Source organism: Engystomops pustulosus, chromosome 1, assembly GCF_040894005.1.
Source record: "Engystomops pustulosus chromosome 1, aEngPut4.maternal, whole genome shotgun sequence".
NCBI lineage: Eukaryota > Metazoa > Chordata > Amphibia > Anura > Leptodactylidae > Engystomops > Engystomops pustulosus.
Window position 1 is genome coordinate 256,909,370 of NC_092411.1, and position 24,028 is coordinate 256,933,397.

Genomic DNA, 24,028 nt, shown 5'->3' on the forward strand with positions numbered 1-24,028 from the left:
GCATGCGCTGACACTCCCGATTCAGGAATATGGGAGCCCCCAAAATAGCAAAGTCTATACTCTCCGCTATTCTCGTTGCTCCCGTAGAAATGGATGGAGAGTGGCCCTGCACGAGTGGAAACCTCATGGTTTGGTAGAGCTGTGGAAAGGGGGTGTTCTCAAGATGTTGGGACCCATATGAAATTCCCAAACTGGAAAAAAAAACTTTTTATGTCATCTATTGGTTCTCTGTGCTGAACAGAATAACTGTTCATTATTACATGTGTAGACATGGTGGTCACCAATACAAGAAGTCATGGAAGAGGAGGAGGGCAGTGGCGTAACTTGAAGCTGATGGCCCCCAATGTAAAGTCTGCGCCCTGAATATAAAGAATGGTTTATCAAACTAGTCTTCTCATATGGTGACACCTTATCCCTAAGCCTCTTGGACCCGGTTGCGACCGCACCCTCAGCACCCCCTCAAGTTACAGACCTGGGAGAGGGGATAGCAGAAGATTCAGAGGGTTTGTGGTAAGTAGAATGTTTTAGTGTATTAAATCTTTAGAGCCTGGTTCTTATGTGACAAACATGCTGCCGGGTTTATGTGAAAACAACCACCCTAAAGCCCTGCAAAGCGGGCAAATCTGATCGAGGAACCTTACTGTACAGCTGCTGATAAAACCCTCTGTATGAGCTGACATTCCGCAAGTCAAGGCCTTACACACATAGATAAATATGGAGCATATGATGGCCATATCTCCTAGACTAAGCACCTGTTCCTACACATAATGGAACCGTAGTGATGGAGGAGAGTCCAAGTAACACTGATGATTATTAAGATGCTGGGAGGCCAGGGCTATGGTTGTTTTCAGTCCAGAAAACAGTGCCGTCCTAAAGTCTGTATTTTACGGACTTCCACGTGAACGTGACTTAAATCCTATCATTTTGTTCTGCTGGTTCACTTAAAGGAAATCTACCGTTTAAAAATGGTCATTCTGACCCAAACATACCTTTACATAGGGGTAGGTAAGCTGATGCTGGAAGCAGTCTTGTTTAGGTACAGAAATCAGCAGTTTCGTCCCAAAAAAGATTTTTACAATAGGCAAATGCCCCCTGTCACAGGGCGCTCGGGGCTTGGTCACTTGGTCGCATATCTATGCACGCGCCTTGCTTGCTTGAAAGTTCTCCAACCACCCTCCCTCCCTCGCTCCTGAGAGCCGGTGATGTCACCGAACTCTCGGGAGTAATGGCACATGTCCACTGTATCTTCATTTGGCACGGCGGCACTGCAAAGCGGACGACCATGGATAATGAAGACACAGTGCGAGGGTGGGGGGAGAACTTGCAAGCATGCGTACGTGCATAGTTATGCTAGTGACCAAGCGCAAAGCGCCCTGTTTCATGGGTAATTTGCCTATTGTATAAATTGATTTTTGGATGAAACTGCTGATTTCTGTGCCTAAACAAGACAACCTCAAGCATCAGCTTACCTACCCTTATGTTAATGGTATGTTTGGGTCACAATGACCATTTTCAAATGGTAGATTTCCTTTACTATCTGCGGATCCACCTTAAAAATGTAAAAAAACAACAACTCTAAGGGGTCTATTTTTTCACAGAAACAGTACTGGTGCTAGTTTATTGGCTGAGTCTGATATTAACTTCCAACCCCTTTCACCACTAGAATTGAAAAAAAAAGTGTCCCATGGTCTACGGTCATTTCATAAAAAATTATTAAAAGGACTTTTTGGCCGCTTATCAAATGGTCGGTACTTCTGACCTTTCTGCACGATAAGTCATCAACATCCAATTGGTTTTGTGATTGGATGAAATTCCCACAAGACACCGCACCAATGACTTGCAGCTTGACAAAAAGGTAGAGGAAACAGAGACACTGAGATAGGAGTTGAGTCCAAGAGCTGCCTCTATACAGTCTTTGGGGCCATTTGTGGTCATCCTTAATCCATTTACTACTGATTTACTTTTTATTCTAAAAATAGGCCTTAAGTATCAAAATAAATAAAAATAAATACATTTTAAAATAAAAATGGCAGAGCCAGTATCCTGGATAGCACAAGAACCTACCACCAATATTTAACACATGGAGTGACATGTGGACTTATTGGGGAGAATGGGGCATAACTTGAATTGGGATCAACTATATAGTATAGAGATGCATTTTTCTATTTTTTCTAGACCATTATGTAACTGGCTACAGTTTTTTTCCTTTGGACTGCCGATAGCAACCAGTATGATGTCACATTTTATATCTATATTAAAGGTTGAGAAAATGGAAAAGATAATAACCCCTTGTTGAATTGTAGAGAAATTCTGCATCTGTTCTACTATAAGAAACGTCAATGCACCAAGGATGAAAACAGTAATCTGATTCCAAGGAAAAAAAACCTTCATCTGATCATTATGTTTGTTTTTCTATTGTACCGGAGAAAATGGCGAGGGTGGTAAGTGTTCTTCTTTTATTCCTCGAATAGTTATATAGTGCATGCTGTAAAACAGACCAATAACTAAGTGCTGGGTAATTCTGCCATACTTTCGGTGACTTCTATCACAAGAAAAATGTAACATAATTTATCCACCAGAAAACACTGCATTTGTAAACATTTTTGAACATATCAATCATTTGGTGGCCTCAATTGTTAGCGGCAAAGCTCTGTCCCCTGCAGTCGATGGCAGAACACATTTTCTCATAGCAAAAGTTATGTTTTTTGGTAGGCGTTGACTCCGTTCCTTCACCCGGTTCGGAAACTGTGATGGGGCTATCTCTCGCAAAAACTTCGGTGGATTCCCTCCATAAGCAGTCAGGTGCCATTTTGAATATGTGGTTATTGCATTTTGGCCTATGAAAGTGTGTTTTGTTATTGAAAATTTGACGGCTGTTCGAAGTGGCAATTTTAATTTTTAAAGTTGCGTCCACCCGGTCCACCACAGTGTAAGTACCAATGCTTCCGTCGTCAAACCCTACTACAATATTGAGGTGCCTTTGTGAGAGTGCAAGAAAGGTTGGCGTTTTATATAACGTGCAAGCACCAATGCTTTTCCCATCTGCAAGTCTCATCACGATTAAACTTGAGACAGAATTATCTTCATCGTCTTCCCCGTTTTGGAAGCAAATGTAGACAAGATAACGTCCATCGCAAGACAATCTCTGCTTCCATATTATCCCTGATGCATGAATCACTCTGAGTTTTCCAGTGTGAAGATCCAAAACATTGAACTTTTCATCTCCGTGAGTTATAATCCCAAGCTTCCCATTAGGAGAGATTTCAAAATCATTAAGATTTCTTAAAAAGTTTAGTGGTAACTGGACTCTTCTGCAAATGGCTTCATCAGCAAGGCTCCAGATGCTCACCGTCTCAGTGGATGTCATGAACACAACAAACTCTGGACAGTCCGGTATCAACTGAAAATTGACAATGGTCGATCCATCGTCAATGCAGTATTTTTTTGTTATGCTTCCTGTCCATAGGCTCACGGCCAAAAGTTTGTTCTTGGTCATTCCAATCAAAAAAGTGTTTGCAGTTGTTATAAGGGCATTCTTTAAGGCAGCTAAGATATTACATACTTTATGGCCTGTGGCGAGCCTCCATACTCTGGATGCATTTTGCTCACATAAAGACACTATAAATTGATCATTGTGTGTAATTAACAGTTGAGATATTCGTTGACCACTTATCCGGAAGAGGTTTTCCCCAGTCCCGGTATGCCAGACATATTGATTACATTTGTCATCTGAGGTGACCAGCAGTTCTCCGGTGGCTGTGAGTACACCATTTTCTACAACACCTTCATGCTTAAAGGCTGATTCAATAAAGCCAGTATTAAAATTCCATTTTTGAACATATTCTGATCCATCAATTGAGTAAATGTAATCCCCTCTCCCGGACAATAAAACCGTGTTAACAGATCTTCCAGTCTTGTCAATATTGGACATTGCGGTTAAGATGTCAATGTCCCATATAGAAAGCACTCCACTGATGGACAGGGACAGAAGTAAGTTATGATGGCTCGACTTTACTAATTTCACTATACTCCCTGAGATCTCCTGTAAACTTGCCATGCACTGCCCAGTGTCTCTTCTCCACACAAATATAGATGAGGTATTTTCCATGGAAGCAATAATACAGTCACAGTTCCGAGAAAGTACAGCAGATATAAATCTCTCATTTGTTTTTGCCCTAAACTTCTCAGAAACTTTCCACATACGTGTGTCCAAAAGTTCAATGCTTAATGCTTTACAAATTAAAAGTGCACTTTGGTCTTCAGACAGTTCGGTGCTAATGACGTCACTGTCGCCTTTCGTACAATCAAATTCTTCCGTTACTTGGGGATTGGTTATTTCCTCTATATTCCAAACAGAGAGGCTGCCTTCATTGTCAATCATGACCACTTCTTGACTCGTATCAAGAACAAGAATATATTTCGCAAACCCACCAGAAAATTCCGAGGTTACAGTTGATAGCTTCTCGCCGGTGCCTAAGTGGAATATGGTGGTCGTATTGAGGTATTGGCCACAAAATGCATACTGACCATCTGAAGAACATTGGATGCAAGTTACTTCGTACCAGCAATGGAAATTATATAGTGGCCATCCATACAGTAAATCTATTACATTGACATTTTTACTTGCTTCCAGCCAGGCTAGTGCATGTGTATGGGACAACGTGAAGCCATTGATTAGGTTTGGCCCACCTCCTACACTTTTGGAACCTTTCACTTCTACTTCTGACAGAAGGCATGAATTTTGGTTGTCATAGATTAAGAGAGTATTTTTTGCTGTGGAGACAACCAGATATTTTTCATCTGCTGTTAGCTTCATTCCCATAATTACAAACTGAGTTGTGGTTATTTGCCTTAAAAGTTGCCTTGACTCTACGTCCCAGGTACTGATTGTGCCATTCTCAAGTGCAGAAATGATTATATTTGGGCTATAAGTAGGGAGGACCTCTGTAACATGCAACGAGCTGGTTGAAAGTGAAAGTCTTTCCGGGGTGTAGGTCACATCCATCGAAGAGTGCAATGGGACAATCGAACAGTATTTAGGTCCATCTTTGTCACATTCTACAAGAAGGTTTCTGAACTTAGGCAAGGAAATCACAACTGGAAGAAGTATTTGCTGCAGTTCAGCTGAAAGGGACCCTGGGTTTTTCAGAACTTTGTTTTTTATGCTTTGAAGTGTACTAGCGAGAAATTTCAGCTCTTTCTCTTGTGAATAATTATACGCTGTTTCAATGTCACTTAAAGCCCTATCAAATTGTCCAATTTTGATCATTGTGTAGAGCCAGCTAAAATTCATTGTAATCCCAGACATTATTTCATCTGTCATCCCGCTTCTTGTCAAATGATGTAGTAGTTCTGTCATTTTCCTGTGATTTACAAAAAAAATATCAGGCTGTAAAGGATTACACTGAAATGCCCATGGCTGCTCGGGGGCCTGCCTGTCAAACTCATTTTCATCATTGTAGTGTATATCATTGGCACGTAATCCCCTGTGTTCATTCGGAATGCAATTTTCAAAATAGTTATGATCATTGTAGAACGTTTTTTTCCTGCCTCCCGACCATGCACCGAGGAAATATTCCGCCATATTCATATGCATTTCCTGCAAGTCGTCATCATTGCTGAGATACAACTTCTGGGCGATGAGGTGAAGATGTCTATTAGACCAAACCAAAAGGTTACAATTCCTAATGTGTCGTTCAACTAAATATCCAGCAAGATCTTCTTTGATTTGTGCAATGATTGTATATGGTATTCTTAATGGATTCAATATTTTCCCATTTGTTACTAACTCATTCATGACGTTATTATCAAGTGCTAGAATGTCTTCTAGTTCCACCTCGCTGAGTCCGATTTTAGCCATTGTGATATAACCAAGTGCTCTTGAGATCAATCTCAGTCCACACTTATTTTCCAGAGAACAAAATAACTGCTCAATGTTCTCATGGACGGTGACACAGAGAGTTGATTCGTCAACATCCTTATGAGACCTCCAATTTCTGACCTCTCGAAATGTCAGATTTACAAACATTGGTAGGGTACACCTAGAAAATGCTTCGTTTACATAAATTTGTTGGCCCGATGTTACTTTCCTTTTAACTCTCAATAGCTGATGTTTAAGTATTTGGCTGCACATTTTCCTGTCTCGTGGAATAAGTTCTATGTAGTTGTCCTCGTTGTTTATAAGGCACCGTAGTTTTTGGAGGATTCCATGCTTGTTTGGCAGTGTTGACAATATGATACGAACTGTACGTGGAAGATGAATAGGGAGCCACCAAAGTTTCCTGGCATCATCACTATCTGCGAGTTGTTCAAGGCTGTCTAACACAAGGACCAAGGGTTTATGATAAGATGATTCATTCAGCAAGTTCAAAAAGAGCTCTCGCAGATCTACAATCTTTTTAGGAATGCTCTGCAGTAAACATCTGTAATTGACGGCTAGCTGTTCACATAGGCTTTGAAGCAGACCGCTTAATTCGGAGCTCATCTCGGTAGATCCAAGAAATCTTACAATGACGACAGGATCAGACTCCGGTCCCATTTCTTCTTGAAGCCATGAACAAACCTATAACACATAAAATTAAATAACGTAAAATTAAAATACGAAATGGTCAAATAAAGCTAAAAATTACATGAAAGTTAAGATTAATCTAAGACCATGTGATAGACATATTCTATTAGACTAAGTTCACATCTGCTTTGGAGGCTCAGTTACATTCCCATAAAAATTATGGAAGAAAAAAGTCCAGCGTGGAACACTTTTTTATCCAACTAAAATACTGGGTGACTGAATGGAAACCTTATACCAGTGATGGCAAACCTTTTAGAGGTCGAGTGCCCAAACTGCAACCCAAAACCTGCATATTTTTTGCAAAGTGCCAACAAAGCAAATCATACAGTAACTTATTACAATCTTCTTGCTCCGTGCTGTACGACAGCTTTCAATGGGCCTGAGGACACCAATACCTTTTTCAGAAGGAGAAGAAATTTGGATTGCCACTAGAGCTTCCCTTGACAGCCCCCTGAACAAGAAGATTCAGGGGTCACACAGAATGATAACCTGACCCTGTCCACACCTCCTCTCTCTTCCTGCAGTCTCAGGAAGACCAGGATGCTCCACATTAAAATAATGCTAAGCATGGAAAGTCCTGAAACTGCAGGAAGATCCCTGTCTGGCAAACTCTGCCATGGGGCAACAGCCTGAGTGCCCACTGAAAGGGCTCAGAGTGCCACCTCTGGCACCCGTGTTATAGGTTCGCCACTACTGCCTTATACTGTACAGGCCTATAATTCAACAATGTTTAATGCAATAAGGGATATTGATCTTGTTGGTATAGACCATCTAAATCATTAGGACCTAATATCTACACTACTATTAACTAAAAGTCCAAGAAACAAGCAGGTGTGAGGCAGGCTAGACTGCCAGGATTATTATAGTTAAAGTATAACTAAATGTTCACACGACTTTGCAAACAACACAGTATTGTGTGAATATGTGAATGGTAACACTTCAGAAACCTAAGCTTCTGCCCATTTTACTAGTAAGACTGAAGTCAGCAGAGATTTCAAAAAGAAAAGCAGATTAAGAAGGAGGGTGATAAGAACCAAAGCAAATGGAGAAAGGGGCACAGCTCTTAGATAAGATATACTAAGAACATTTCTTGTGATCACTTATATTATTTATTTAAGTTACTCCTCATTTAATCTTTAACCCTCAATATAGACTATCAAAGATACAAAAATGTGAATATATTATTCCTAATGAACTCAAATTGTAAATTCAATTACCGTAAATACTCGTGTATAAGCCGAGTTTTTCAGCACAAAAAATGCTTATACACGAGTCAAGTAAAAAAGAAAACTTAATACTCACCCTCCGGTGTCCGGATCGTTGGCGCAGGTCCCGATCTTCAACGCGAGGCTCCCGATCTTCGGCGCGGGTCCCGGCGACTCCTCTTCTCTCTTCTTTCTTCTCTCTTCTCTCGCCGGCAGAGTCACGTCCGGGAGCACATTATGATGTGGCGGTGTCGTGGCTGATGACGTCATCAGCAGCGACACTGCCGCATCATACTATGCGACCGCTGGCAGATCGCATGGACGCGATTTTGCCGGCGAGAGAAGAAAGAAGAGGGAAGAGATAAGAGGAGCCACCGGTACCCGCGCCAAAGATCAGGAGCCTCGCGCTGAATATCGAGACCCACGCCAACGATCTGGACACTGGAGGGTGAGTATTACGTTTTTAATTTTTTTTGGTAGGGGGCTGGCTGTATACTGCATGGAGGCTGGCTGTATACTACATGGAGGCTGGCTGTATATTATACGGTCTGGCTGTATACTACATGGGGGCTGGCTGTATACTACTCGGTGCTTGCTGTATACTACTTGGGGCTGGCTGTATACTACATGGGGGCAGGCTGTATACTACTTGGGGCTGGCTGCATACTACTTTGGGCTGGCTGTATACTACTTGGGGCTGGCTGTATATTACATGGGGCTGGCTGTATACTACTTGGGGCTGGCTGTATACTAAATGGGGTTGGCTGTATACTACTTGGGGCTGGCGGTATAGTACAGGGGGCTGGCTAACTGTATACTAAAGGGGGCTGGCTGACTGTATACTACATGGGGGCTAGCTGTATACTACACCCTCGGCTTAAACTTGAGTCAATAGGTTTTCCCAGTTTTTGGTGCTAAAATTAGGGGTCTCAGCTTATACTCGGGTCGCCTTATACTCGAGTATATACGGTATTTCCAATAACTGATGTAATAACAATGAGCCATAAAGATCCATTTGGCAAGGATACACTTACAACTTCCTGCTCCACAAATAACTTCTCTAAATTTTAACAAAATTATAACAAAATCTCTGTTTATCTCTCTATCTCTGACTTTCTATCTCTGTCTGTCTCAATCTGCCTGTTACTCTCTTTCTCTCTCTCTCTGCTAGTTTCTCTCTGTCTGTTTGTGATTGTCTGTCTGTCTCTCTCCATGTATTTCTCTTTCTGTCTGTCTGTCTGTCCATCAGTTTTTTTCATCAATGAGGCTGAAAGCCAGAGCTCATATTAATGACCTGTGGCAAAACAGAAGCTTAGCTTTGATTGGTTGTTAATAGAGATGAGCGAACACTAAAATGCTCGGGTACTCGTTATTCGAGACGAACTTTTCCCGATGCTCGAGTGCTCGTCTCGAATAACGAACCCCATTGAAGTCAATGGGAGACTCGAGCATTTTTCAAGGGGACCAAGGCTCTGCACAGGGAAGCTTGGCCAAACACCTGGGAACCTCAGAAAAGGATGGAAACACCACGGAAATGGACAGGAAACAGCAGGGGCAGCATGCATGGATGCCTCTGAGGCTGCTTAATCGCACCATTATGCCGAAATTATGGGCAACAGCATGGCCATGACAGAGTGACAGAATGAAGCTAGATAGCATGTAAAACATCCAATAATTGACCCTGACACTATAGGGGACGGCATGCAGAGGCAGAGGCAGCGGCAGCAGGCTAGAGAGTGGCATGGCGACATACCCTAATTGGACTCAGGCTTCAAACCAATGGGTGTCAGAGAGGAACCAAAGGAGGTGAGCAAGAAGCGCTCAAATAATATCGGTACATGATAAAAGTTTGCCAGTATATTTTGTGGATTACACAGCAGGGTGGCGACAAAGTTAACATGGAAGCCATGAAAACAACCCAAAATTCTGCCTGACACAGCTCGTTTGATAAGGGGACCATGTATGCTTACAGTTCATGCCAGTCGCTGCACTGGCTGCCAGTCTCCTTTCGAATACAGTTTAAAATAATAATAACCCTCATCCATAAAGCTCTGTATAATGCTGCACCCCCCTACCTCTCCTCTCTTATCTCAGTCTATCGCCCAACCCGTGCTCTTAGATCCGCCAGTGATCTTAGATTAACCTCTACCCTAGTGCGGACCTCCCACTCGCGTCTCCAAGACTTCTCTAGAGCTGCACCAATTCTATGGAATGCTCTGCCCTGGACTATCAGACTAATACCTAACCTCCAAAGTTTCAAACGTGCTCTTAAAACCCATTTCTTTAGGCAAGCCTATAACACTCATTAACTGCATGAAGTTTTAACTCTTCTACTAACCCGTCCTGTGTCGTCCTCCCATCTGTTATCCAGCAACCAACAGGCACCAGACTTCTCTGCAGTCCCATTCACCCTGGACCTGGTATATAAGATGACGGCTGAGTGGTTCAAGCGACAGCAATTCCATTTATTATATTTTGTTCTATTCCCTAAGAAGAATGGCTTGACCGTTAAATATTCTTTTACCTCGTGTTACCCCATCATCTTCATAAACCGTAAGCTCTGGCGAGCAGGGACCTCACTCCTGTTGTTCCATACAAATGTTGTGCTCTGTTACAATACATTTGTATTTGTTTCCTATGATTTGTAAAGCGCTACGGAATATGATGGCGCTATATAAATAAAGATTATTATTATTATTATTATGGAGGCAGTGAACTAGTAGTAGATTAAAGGTGCTGCAACTATGTTAGTTGGATCTTGGGATGGAGCTGGCGCTCTGCAGCCAGGCGAGCTTTTGCCAATCCAAGCCCCTGTCTCTAGGCTACTCCCCAAACAGCACTTCTAAGAACCTTTTGTATAAGATCAAGTGTAGTAGCGTTCTTATAAGTTTAGGATATGGCGGGTGAGGGGAATGTAAACAGATGCGCAAGAAGCGCTGAAATAATATCCCTAAATGGTAAAAGTTTGCAAGTATATTTTGTGGATTACACAGCAGGGTGGCGACAAAGTTAACAACTTTGATGTGGAATGCCCTGTAATAGCTCTTGGGCGGTGTGCCTTTTATCGCCTAGGCTCAGCAGTTTCAGCACCGCCTGCTGTCGCTTAGCGACGGCACTGCTGCTGTGCCTAGAGCTACCGACTGATGGCGCCATGCCCACGGATGGTAATTCGGAGGAGGAGGAGGTGGAGGAGGGGTGGGAGGAGGTATAGTAGGCCTTTGAGACCTGGACCGAGGTAGGCCCCGCAATTCTCTGCGTCGGCAGTATATGACCAGCCCCAGGGTCAGACTCGGTCCCAGCCTGCACCAAGTTAAGTGTAGTAGCGTTCTTATAAGTTTGGGATATGGCGGGTGAGGGGAATGTAAACAGATGCGCAAGAAGCGCATGATGCGCATGGAGCTGGCGCTCCGCTGCCAGGCGAGCTTTCGCCAATTCAAGCCCCTGTCTCTAGGCTACTCCCCAAACAGCACTTCTAAGAACCTTTTGTATAAGATCAAGTGTAGTAGCGTTCTTATAAGTTTAGGATATGCCGGGTGAGGGGAATGTAAACAGATGCGCAAGAAGCGCTGAAATAATATCCCTAAATGGTAAAAGTTTGCCAGTATATTTTGTGGATAACACAGCAGGGTGGCGACAAAGTTAACAACTTTGATGTGGAATCCATGAAAACAACCCAAATTTCTGCCTGACACACCTCGTTTGATAAAGGGACGATGTATGGAGGCAGCTATATGGACGACTTTTGGAGGTAGCAATGGAGACAACGTGTGGAGGCTGCTATGGAGACAATTTAATTTGGATAGTGCCTGTATGTGGCAGTCCCAAACATTTTTCAAACCAGAGGAGCAGGTAGGTGGCCCTCCAGTAAAATGGAATAGATTGAGTGCCTGTATGTGGCAGTCCCAAAAATGTTTCAAACCAGAGGAGCAGGTAGGTGGCCCTGCAGTAAAATGGAATAGATTGAGTGCCTGTATGTGGCAGTCCCAAAAATTTTTCAAACCAGAGGAGCAGGTAGGTGGCCCTCCAGTAAAATGGAATAGATTGAGTGCCTGTATGTGGCAGTCCCAAAAATGTTTCAAACCAGAGGAGCAGGTAGGTGGCCCTGCAGTAAAATGGAATAGATTGAGTGCCTGTATGTGGCAGTCCCAAAAATTTTTCAAACCAGAGGAGCAGGTAGGTGGCCCTCCAGTAAAATGGAATAGATTGAGTGCCTGTATGTGGCACTCACAAAAATTGTTTCAAACAGAGGACCGGGTAGGTGGCCCTCCAGAAAAATTAAATGCATGAAGTACTATAGCAAGAGCCAGTGGGCCCTGTCAAAAAATAGCCATTTTCCTCTGCTTTACTGTACAAAGAGGAGGAGAAGGAGGAAAATGAGGAGGAGGAGGAGTGGATCAATTATTCAGGTTGAGCTTCCTTCACCTGGTGGAGATTGGAAATTCTGAGAAATCCAGCCTTTATTCATTTTAATAAGCGTCAGCCTGTCAGCGCTGTCAGTCGACAGGCGTGTACGCTTATCGGTGATGATGCCACCAGCTGCACTGAAAACCCGCTCGGACAAGACGCTAGCGGCAGGGCAGGCAAGAACCTCCAAGGCGTACAGCGCCAGTTCGTGCCACATGTCCAGCTTTGAAACCCAGTAGTTGTAGGGAGCTGTGTGATCATTTAGGACGATGGTATGGTCAGCTACGTACTCCCTCACCATCTTTCTGTAAAGATCAGCCCTACTCTGCCGAGACTGGGGACAGGTGACAGTGTCTTGCTGGGGTGACATAAAGCTGGCAAAAGCCTTGTAAAGCGTACCCTTGCCAGTGCTGGACAAGCTGCCTGCTCGCCTACTCTCCCTCGCTACTTGTCCCGCAGAACTACGCACTCTGCCGCTAGCGCTGTCAGAAGGGAAATACTGTTTCAGCTTGTGCACCAGGGCCTGCTGGTATTCATGCATTCTCACACTCCTTTCCTCTGCAGGGATGAGAGTGGAAAGATTTTGCTTGTACCGTGGGTCCAGGAGAGTGAACACCCAGTAATCGGTGCTGGAATAAATTCTTTGAACGCGAGGGTCACGGGATAGGCAGCCTAGCATGAAATCTGCCATATGCGCCAGAGTACCAACGCGTAAGAATTCACTCCCCTCACTGGCCTGACTGTCCATTTCCTCCTCCTCCAACTCCTCCAACTCCTCTTCTTCTGCCCATACACGCTGAACAGTAAAGGACTCAACAATGGTCCCCTCTTGTGTCTCACCAACATTCTCCTCCTCTTCCTCCTCATCCTCCTCCACCTCCACCTCCTCCGATATGCGCTGAGAAACAGACCTGAGGGTGCTTTGGCTATCAACAAGGGAATATTCTTCCCCTGTCTCTTGTGACGAGCGCAAAGCTTCCGACTTCATGCTGACCAGAGAGTTTTTCAACAGGCCAAGCAGCGGGATGGTGAGGCTGATGATGGCGGCATCGCCACTGACCATCTGTGTTGACTCCTCAAAGTTACTCAGCACCTGACAGATATCAGACATCCACGTCCACTCCTCATTGTAGACTTGAGGAAGCTGACTGACCTGACTACCAGTTCTGGTGGAAGTTGACATCTGGCAGTCTACAATCGCTCTGCGCTGCTGGTAAACTCTGGATAACATGGTCAGTGTTGAATTCCACCTCGTGGGCACGTCGCACAACAGTCGGTGAGCGGGCAGTTGGAGGCGGCGCTGCGCTGCCCTGAGAGTGGCAGCATCTGGGCTGGACTTCCTGAAATGCGCACAGATGCGGCGCACCTTCGTGAGCAAATCAGACAGATTGGGGTATGTCTTGAGGAAACGCTGAACTATCAGATTTAACACATGGGCCAGGCATGGCACATGTGTCAGTCTGCCGAGTTGCAGAGCCGCCACCAGGTTACGGCCGTTGTCACACACAACCATTCCCGGCTTGAGGTTCAGCGGTGCCAGCCACAGATCAGTCTGCGCCGTGATGCCCTGTAATAGCTCTTGGGCGGTGTGCCTTTTGTCGCCTAGGCTCAGCAGTTTGAGCACCGCCTGCTGTCGCTTAGCGACGGCACTGCTGCTGTGCCTAGAGCTACCGACTGATGGCGCCGTGCCCACGGATGGTAGTTCGGAGGAGGAGGTGGAGGAGGGGTGGGAGGAGGAGGAGGCATAGTAGGCCTGAAACACCTGGACCGAGGTAGGCCCCGCAATCCTCGGCGTCGGCAGTATATGAGCAGCCCCAGTGTCAGACTCGGTCCCAGCCTCCACCAAGTTAACCCAATGTGCCGTCAGCGATATATAGTGGCCCTGCCCGGCAGCACTCGTCCACGTGTCCGTGGTCAGGTGGACCTTGTCAGAAACGGCGTTGGTCAGGGCACGGATGATGTTGTCTGACACGTGCTGGTGCAGGGCTGGGACGGCACATCGGGAAAAGTAGTGGCGGCTGGGGACCGAATACCGAGGGGCGGCCGCCGCCATGAGGTTGCGAAAGGCCTCGGTCTCTACTAGCCTATAGGGCAGCATCTCCAGGCTAAGCAATCTGGAGATGTGCACATTAAGGGCTTGGGCGTGCGGGTGGGTTGCACTATATTTGCGTTTCCGCTCCAGCGTCTGGGGTATGGAGAGCTGAACGCTGGTGGATGCTGTGGAGGATCGTGGAGGCGACGATGGGGTTTTTGTGGCAGGGTCCTGGGCAGGGGGCTGACTAGCAGCTGACACAGGGGAAGGAGCAGTGGTGTGCACGGCCGGAGGTGAACGGGCTTGTTGCCACTGAGTGGGGTGTTTAGCATTCATATGCCTGCGCATACTGGTGGTAGTGGTGGAACCCCTGCTGAGCCTGGTTTGGCAAATGTTGCACACCACAGTCCGTCGGTCATCCGGTGTTTCCTTAAAGAACCTCCAGACTTCTGAAGATCTAGCCCTCGCCGCAGGAGCCCTCGCCACGGGAGCTTCACTAGTTGACACATTTGGCGCTGATGCACCAGCTCTGGCCCTGCCTCTCCGTCTGGCCCCACCACTGCCTCTTCCAACCTGTTCTGGTCGAGGACTCTCCTCCGTCTCAGAAGCACTGTGTTCACCCGGCCTCTCAACCCAGCTTGGGTCTGTCACCTCATCATCCTCCGATCCCTCAGTCTGCTCCCCCCTCGGACTTCCTGCCCTGACAACAACTTCCCCACTGTCTGACAACCGTGTCTCCTCATCGTCGGACACCTCTTTACACACTTCCACTACGTCAAGAAGGTCATCATCACCCACAGACTGTGACTGTTGGAAAACCTGGGCATCGGAAAATTGCTCAGCAGCAACCGGACAAGTGGTTTGTGACTGTGGGAAGGGTCCAGAAAACAGTTCCTCAGAGTATGCCGGTTCAAATGCCAAATTTTCCTGGGAGGGGGCAGACTGGGGGGGAGGAGGCTGAGGTGCAGGAGCTGGAGGAGTGGCGATTTCGGTGACATGGGTGGACTGCGTGGAAGACTGACTGGTGGTGGACAAATTGCTCGAAGCATTGTCAGCAATCCACGATATCACCTGTTCGCACTGTTCTGGCCTCAACAGTGCTCTACCACGAGTCCCAGTAACTTCAGACATGAACCTAGGGAGTGTAGCTCTGCGGCGTTCCCCTGCTCCCTCATCAGCAGGTGGTGTCTCACCCCGCCCAGGACCACGGCCTCTGACCCCTGCAGTAGTTGGACGCCCACGTCCCCGCCCTCGTCCTCTACCCCTAGCCCTCGGGTTAAACATTTTTAAAATGAGAGTTATAACTTTATTTTTTTTTTTACTTTTTTTTGGGTTTTTTTGTGTTTTTTTTTTTTTTTTGTGTTTTTTGTTTTTTTTTGAGTTTTTAAAACCAAACAATGCTATCCTATTGCTATGGCTATTTTCTAGCCAAGTATCAAAGCACACTACTATGCCAGATGAGATGACACTGAGTTAGTGCCTAATTGAAATCCAACCCCTACTAAATTTTCCCACTTCGGTCTTTGCTATGGATATGTGCGTCACTAAGCGCAGAACACAGCGGTCGCAAGTCTCACTACAAATTGCTCAGAATTGGCTAGTACATGCACTGCAGAAAGTACAGCCACCAGCAGATCAACCAGAAATCAAATATATAGAACGCTACTGTATGCGTAAGTAAGCTCTTTGTATTCTCCTATGGCTATTTTCTAGCCAAGTATCAAAGCACACTACTATGCCAGATGAGATGACACTGAGTTAGTGCCTAATTGAAATCCAACCCCTACTAAATTTTCCCACTTCAGTCTTTGCTATGGATATGTGCGTCACTAAGCGCAGAACACAGCGGTCGCAAGTCTCACTACAAATTGCTCAGAATTGGCTAGTACATGCACTGCAGAAAGTACAGCCACCAGCAGATCAACCAGAAATCAAATATATAGAACGCTACTGTATGCGTAAGTAAGCTCTTTGTATTCTCCTATGGCTATTTTCTAGCCAAGTATCAAAGCACACTACTATGCCAGATGAGATGACACTGAGTTAGTGCCTAATTGAAATCCAACCCCTACTAAATTTTCCCACTTCGGTCTTTGCTATGGATATGTGCGTCACTAAGCGCAGAACACAGCGGTCGCAAGTCTCACTACAAATTGCTCAGAATTGGCTAGTACATGCACTGCAGAAAGTACAGCCACCAGCAGATCAACCAGAAATCAAATATATAGAACGCTACTGTATGCGTAAGTAAGCTCTTTGTATTCTCCTATGGCTATTTTCTAGCCAAGTATCAAAGCACACTACTATGCCAGATGAGATGACACTGAGTTAGTGCCTAATTGAAATCCAACCCCTACTAAATTTTCCCACTTCGGTCTTTGCTATGGATATGTGCGTCACTAAGCGCAGAACACAGCGGTCGCAAGTCTCACTACAAATTGCTCAGAATTGGCTAGTACATGCACTGCAGAAAGTACAGCCACCAGCAGATCAACCAGAAATCAAATATATAGAACGCTACTGTATGCGTAAGTAAGCTCTTTGTATTCTCCTATGGCTATTTTCTAGCCAAGTATCAAAGCACACTACTATGCCAGATGAGATGACACTGAGTTAGTGCCTAATTGAAATCCAACCCCTACTAAATTTTCCCACTTCGGTCTTTGCTATGGATATGTGCGTCACTAAGCGCAGAACACAGCGGTCGCAAGTCTCACTACAAATTGCTCAGAATTGGCTAGTACATGCACTGCAGAAAGTACAGCCACCAGCAGATCAACCAGAAATCAAATATATAGAACGCTACTGTATGCGTAAGTAAGCTGTTTGTATTCTCCTATGGCTATTTTCTAGCCAAGTATCAAAGCACACTACTATGCCAGATGAGATGACACTGAGTTAGTGCCTAATTGAAATCCAACCCCTACTAAATTTTCCCACTTCGGTCTTTGCTATGGATATGTGTGCCACTAAGAGCTAAACACAACGGTAGCAAGTCCCCCTGCTAATTCCTCACAAAATGGTACTAGATGCAAATTAAAATAAAAAAAGTAGAACGTTATTGTAGCCCTAAGAAGGGCTGTTGGGTTCTTTGAGAATCACTCCTGCCTAACAGTAAGCTAATAAAACACCCTAACGCTTTCCCTGACCAGCAGCAGCTCTCTCCCTAGCGGCATCCAGACACAGAATGATCCGAGCAGCGCGGGCAGCGGCTAGTCTATCCCAGGGTCACCTGATCTGGCCAGCCAACCACTGCTATCGACGTGTAAGGGTACCACGTCATGCTGGGTGGAGTGCAGAGTCTCCTGGCTTGTGATTGGCTCTGTTTCTGGCCGCCAAAAAGCAAAACGGCGGGAGCTGCCATTTTCTCGAGCGGGCGAAGTATTCGTCCGAGCAACGAGCAGTTTCGAGTACCCTAATGCTCGACCGAGCATCAAGCTCGGACGAGCATGTTCGCTCATCTCTAGTTGTTAACTGCCGCAGCAGCCAGCAGACAATGGCTCCTGTATATGGTGGTTTATTAGTGGATTTTGGAGAGTGCGGGATGAAAAATTCCACTCAATATTGAACCTCTATACATATGTTTCTGCATATTGGATATTAATGGGATCTATTTATGATCTTACAATGTAGGCAGTTCCAAAGTTAACCCTTACAGGACCCATTTTTGTTTTTGCGTTTCAAAAACTCATTCCAAAAGTGATAACTTTTTTATTTTTCTGTAAACAGAGATGTATATGGGCTTGTTATCTGTGAAACAAATTGTACTTTTTACTGGGGCAATTTAATATTCCATGCAATATACTGGAAAGCTGGAAAAATATTCCAAGTGTGGTGAAACTGCCAAAAAAACACATTTGCAGCATTTTCTTGGGGGAGCTGTTTTTATGACTTTGATTATGCGTCCCAAATGACACCTCCCCTTTTTTCTTTGGATTGGAAGGATCATAGGCATAGCAGATTTATATAGGTTTTAGTAGGTTTTAGTAGATTTTAAAAATCTACTAAATCTACTAAAAAAATTTTGTACAAAAGATTTTAATTTGCCATTTTGCCAATTTCCAAGGCCAATAACTTTATGGACCTATATAAGGTGTAATTTTTTGAGGTATACACTGACATTTTAATTTATATCAATTTGGGACCTATATGACTGATTGATCATTTTTTTATTCTAATGTTCATGGATGGAAAAATTGCGAAAAAGTGGCGAGTCGGATATTTGGGCTTTATTTTCCGTTATGGTGTTCACGGCCGGGAATAAACTTTTTTATATTTTTTATATAATGGGCATTTTGGGACGTGGTGATACCTAATATGTTTATTATTTTTACTATTTTTATATTTATTCTAAGGAAAGGGAGTGATTTAAACTTTTATTTATTTGTATTTGTATTTATTTATTTTTATTATTATTTCAGGCCCTCTGGGGTAATTTAACCCTGCAGGGTCTGACTGCTCCTTCTATATATGGCAATACTACTGTATTGCTGTATATAGTAATTTTACAGCTGTTCTCCATCAGCCTGCCATCGGCTGGACCCTACACCCCATTCACTTGAAGGTGAGAGCTTACAAGGAGTCAGGTAAAGTTTATTCTAATTTATTTCATTAACCATTTAAAAACACTATTACATTATTCTTTACTGTGTCTATGGGAACCTGGGCACAACTAAAAACAGCCCTCTGGTGACAGGTTTTCTTTAAGGACATCACAATAACTAAAATGTTGAGGTCTCCTACCTCACAGCAGTTTCTGGTTCATAAACCAATTTTCTGTAAGATTGTCTCTGATAAACAGATTGCGCACAGTAAACATAATCTGTCGAGGATAAAATGGGGAACATCTGCTAAAATGTGCTAAGTGTACTGAAATAGACCGTCCCATCTGTATATCAAGACCCAAAATATAACCTGCACAATGTTTTATATCCTTCTGAATATCACAATATAGTAATTGTTGAGATAAGATCTGAAGATTTCAGACAAGGACTTTGTAATGTTGTGGCTTGTGTTGTGTGTGATGGCATCTACCCTTCTCCGGCTGCACCCGATACTGAAGCACAGACCCACAGCTGCCCTTTACTTCCGCACAGGGCAATTTAAAGGGTAGGTGTGTAATCATGAAAGGTGCCTGAACAATAGGATTAACTTAACTGCTAGTTTCCTGCAAAGGCGTCTGCTATAGTTTTTCCATATTACCTGTGTTTTACCTCTATCAGTTTCACATGACAATGAGGGGAATTTATTAATGTGTTGCATGGTCCGATAGCACAGAACTTGACAACACTAGTCTTTTGCTGTGCCAGATTAATGGTTGTGATGATGAATTATGTCACAGTTTAACACTGTTGAACTAGGAGAGGCAGGGGCCATTAGCAGACTTCTAAATTCGTCCCCTTCCCCCTTAAAAAAAATCTACATATTATACACTCATAATAAATTAAAATACTTATATATACAGTATATAGACATACAGCATAAACATACATACAGTATACACACAGTACATATACATACATACAGTAACAAAAATACCAATGCAGCATATACACACATACATACAATACCATATACAGGCATAGAGCATATACACACACATAAATTATATATACACCACACACTCATATAGCATACACCTAATACACACCAAATACCCCTGGTGCTAGGGCCCCCTCACGCTGCGGGCCCTATTGTGGCTGCTATGGCTGCTACAACTGTAGATAGATCCCTGCTGTTGAGTTCTACTTTTAGACCTGCTTTTAGCTGGTCTAAACTGTGAGTGCACTTAATTTTTAATTTTAATTTAATTTTTTTAGTGCACTGACTTTTTCCGTCAAATCACGCCCCCTTTTTCCCGAGACAATGCCCTTTTTCCCCGCAACAGTGTGCCCTTTGTCAGATAAGTGGGAAAAGTGTAAAGAAATAGTCTGAAAGCCTTGATAAAAGTGACGCTAAGCACTTCAGACAATTTTCCAGAAGTTAATAAATTTCCCCTAATTAATCTGTGTCACCTCTCCTGACCTCTGCCTGATTACCATAAGATCTGCCCTGACTGATGACTGGATTACCATGAACTCTGTCTGCCCTGACCTCACCTTGTCCCCTGACCACATCTTGTAGTGCAACTCACTGGCATCTCTCATTGAACGGACACTACCTAAAAAAGAAACTAATGGTCTCCTGCAAGAAAACTCTTTTTTTTAGTAATGAGATATAAAGGGCATAAAATATGGAACCAACATCCATATGAGGGTCCCTAATCAATTACCTTTACTGCACAGTGGGTAGAAGAGGCTGCGTTAAATGTGTGAGATTTTTTTCAGTTTACAAGCTCTCAACATTTTATTGTTTAGATGATTTAGGTTATGGGGTTTTATATCCAGTACAGGCCCCTACTTAAGGACTTGCAGAAGACCCCTAGTTAAAGACGGACCCCTCTGCCCACTGTGACCTCTGGTGAAACTATAGTCCCAGGCTGCAATGCTCAGCTGTAAGGAGTCTGTAATAAGGATTACAGCAAAAAAATTGGAATCTCCAATTGTCATTGGGGCAAAAAAAATTTTTTCTGGATCTACAATTATAAAGTATACAGTTTCAACTTACGTACAAATTCAACTTAAAAATAAACCCATGGAACCTATCTTGTACATAACCCGGGGACTGGCTGTAATAGAAAAGTCAACATAAATCCAGTCTATCAATGTACAGGACTCACTGTTACCTTTTTTGCTACTTCTGCTAGGAGGAGTGTTTTTCCAGTGCAAGGTCCACCATATACTACTAGTGGGTTGATATGGCCTGATTTGGAAGGCTGTATGTATTTATGAACAAGGCTTAGAGCTTCACATCTGTATTCGTAAAAGGAAGAGTAGGTTCTACACAAAGACAAATGCTGCAAGATTTCGTCATAGAGCGGATCTGTTTCGGTTTCAAAGTTCTGTTGCACAGTTGCCTGGATTATATCAATCATGTCCTCGTAGAACTGCTTGCAGAGCCCTTCCACATAATGGTTCTCCACTTCTTGAGAGTAGCCCAGTTTCATGTCACAATGTGTCACTGAGGTGTAGACCCGTAGATTGGATGATGCAACAATCGTTGGAATAAATTCATCCCTGAGCTTGACCATCTTCTCGAGGGCCTCTGGGTCTCGGATGAGTTTGCCTTCTACGTTTATCACATCTGTATACTTGGACATTTCAGGTATTTTTACATGTTTTTCGATGTTGGAAATTTTCCGAATGTAACAAACACATTTCTTTAAAAACGCTGCTGTCTGTTTTCCTAAAGCGAAGTCGAACTCATCTTCCAAAGCTAAAGACAAGCAAAAACACTCAATTAAACAAAATCAAAACTGGTTAAACAAAGTAGTTAAAGAAATTATCACATCAGATAAATATGTTGTTAGTTAAAGTAGATTTTTCCCAGAAACCGCATTTATTACCTTTCCAAGGTAGAGAATCAGTGTCTGAACAATAGAGGTCCCACAGATGGAATCCATTTAAACCTAGAACTCTGAACCCCAAATATAGCGATCATAAGGGTTATTATTATTATTTATTATTATTGTGTATAGTTGATCATCAGACTTCACCTTAATTTATATAAATCATAAAAAATATAAAATTATATAGGGGGACATTGATATTTATTTAGACTGTTTTTGCAGGGTTTTTTTGCGCAATTTTTTGGTGCAGTTATTAAATTTGTCTCTAATCCGTTCTGCAGATGTTTGCACGGCATATATCACTATTTTGTGCCTAAAAAGTTGCAAAAATACACCTGCTCTGAGAGGCTGCACTTGAAAAACCTCCTTCTACATTACTGGAAACAAAGGTCAATGCTTCAAAAATTACCAATCAACTCTATGCAACATGAAATACTTCTGAACCGTTTTAGAAATGTTAAATTTTATCATCTTTCCATTAAAATGACCTCAAGTAACGACTTCATCGTTTTCTATAGAACGTCACATTTTACAGTGGGATTATTGTCAATCTTAGGCTGCATTCATAAGACCATTGGGGGGGACGTATATACGGCTGCAAGCTTGCGGCCGTATATATGTCCCCCATAGCTTGGTAATGGGTGCATGGAGCGATATGGTGCAGTACACGTGCGGCACCGTACCGATCCGTACACAGGGAAAAGATAGGACATGTTCTATCCCTAAGAAGTACAATTTGTTACGCAGAAAATAAGCCCTCATACAGCTCTGTACACGGAAAAATAGAAAAGTTATTGATTTTTGAAAGTGGGGAGCGATAAACAGAAAGTAAAATAGAATAAGCCCATCAGGGACAAGGGGTTTATATGACCCCTATACTACATGATAAAAAGTTTACAAATTCTCTGGGATAAAGTTTTGTGGTACCCGAGGCCACGTTCACACCTGGCATTTTAGTTGCATTTGGAAACGAAATGCAAAGGCTCCACTCGCGATCACATATTTTGGTAACATTGTGTTTCCAAGACGTTAACTGAACGTAAAAAAAAGCAGTCTTACCTCAAGGTGCGATCGCAGGTGGAGCCTTTGGATTGTGTTTCAAAACACAACCAAAATACCACATGTGAACGCGGCCTCAGGGGCTCTACATACATGGTACCTGAAAACCATCCTGCCCTACAAAGCTCAATAACTCCTTCCCTTCTGCGCTTCGCCATGTGCCCTGGCATGGGGTTACATCCACATATGAGGTGTTCTCTGACTCAGAAAAAACTGCCCAATATATTCCTAGATGCATTTTCTACATTTATTCAGTTAATGTGCGTAAATTTTAGGGCTAAATGAATGTATTAATGATAAACATTCGTGAATTTCAAATCAAACCTTCATTTTATTTGAAGTTCTGTAAAATACATAAAGGGTTAACAAGCTTCCTACCTGCTGTTTTTATTAGTTTGAGGGGTGAGGTTAAGGGCTTTCTATTGGGGGCTTTCTATTAACAGAAATTCTAAAACCCATGTAAATGGTCCCTAAAATAATTAATTCTAAAATGTTCTTAAAAATTTGAGACAATGCTGTTCGATCTTCATGATCTTTCAAGCGCTGTAATAAAACAAGAGGACATTTCTAAAATGACGCCAACACAAAGCCGAGATCTGGTAAATGTTAGTTAGTAACTAATTTGGGTAGCAAGACTATCAGTTTGAAAAACAGAACATTTTGAAGTTTGAAAATAGCTATTTTTTTTTAAAAAATGTTTACCAAATTAACCTTTGTTTCATAAATAAATTCAAAATATATCAACATTCCCACTATATCAAAATTTCCCACTAACTTGAAGCACAAAATGTAATGGAAAAACAAACTCAAAAACAATTGGGTAAGTTCAAGCCTTCTAAAGTTATAACCATATAAAGTGACATGTGCTGGTTTTGAAAAATAGGCCTTGGTCGTCAAGGCGCAAATCAGTTTGGTCACTAAGGGGTTAATCATCATTCAACATTCTTAGAATATTTCTACTTTGAAAAGTATTCTCTAAAAAGTCCCCCCCCCCTAAAAAAAGAAAAATTATAGATACCAGAGGATAAGTATCTTTTTGTTTGGCTGGATTTCATTTTTCCTTTCTCATTCAACAGCTTTACTGCAGTGTTGAAAATGTTCTTGATCTCCTCTACTACTGTTCTCCACTTCTCTTCAGTAGATCTTGTGGAAGAATCTCCCTATAAAAATAAAGAAAATAATAATCAGATAAAAGATATGATAAGGATTGTTCACTGGTAAAGGAGAAATGAAGCTGGAACCACAAGGCGTTCCCTATGATTTGTAAGGACTACGGAATATGATGGATCTATATAAATTAAGATTATTATTAT

General features: G+C 43.1%; 1 protein-coding gene across 1 annotated transcript in view; it reads right to left on the reverse strand.

Moving 5' to 3' along the window:
- Positions 1-1,566: 1,566 nt before the first annotated feature.
- The window catches only part of NWD2 (NACHT and WD repeat domain containing 2), a 132,118-nt gene continuing 109,656 nt past the window's right edge, over positions 1,567-24,028 (reverse strand). Inside the window, exons 5-7 of the mRNA XM_072125901.1 lie at positions 23,734-23,875; positions 20,934-21,523; positions 1,567-6,562 (exon numbers count right to left, since the gene is read on the reverse strand). Of these exons, the coding sequence (XP_071982002.1) occupies positions 2,630-6,562; positions 20,934-21,523; positions 23,734-23,875 (4,665 nt within the window). The 3' untranslated portion in view covers positions 1,567-2,629. The remainder of the gene's footprint in view (positions 6,563-20,933; positions 21,524-23,733; positions 23,876-24,028) is intronic.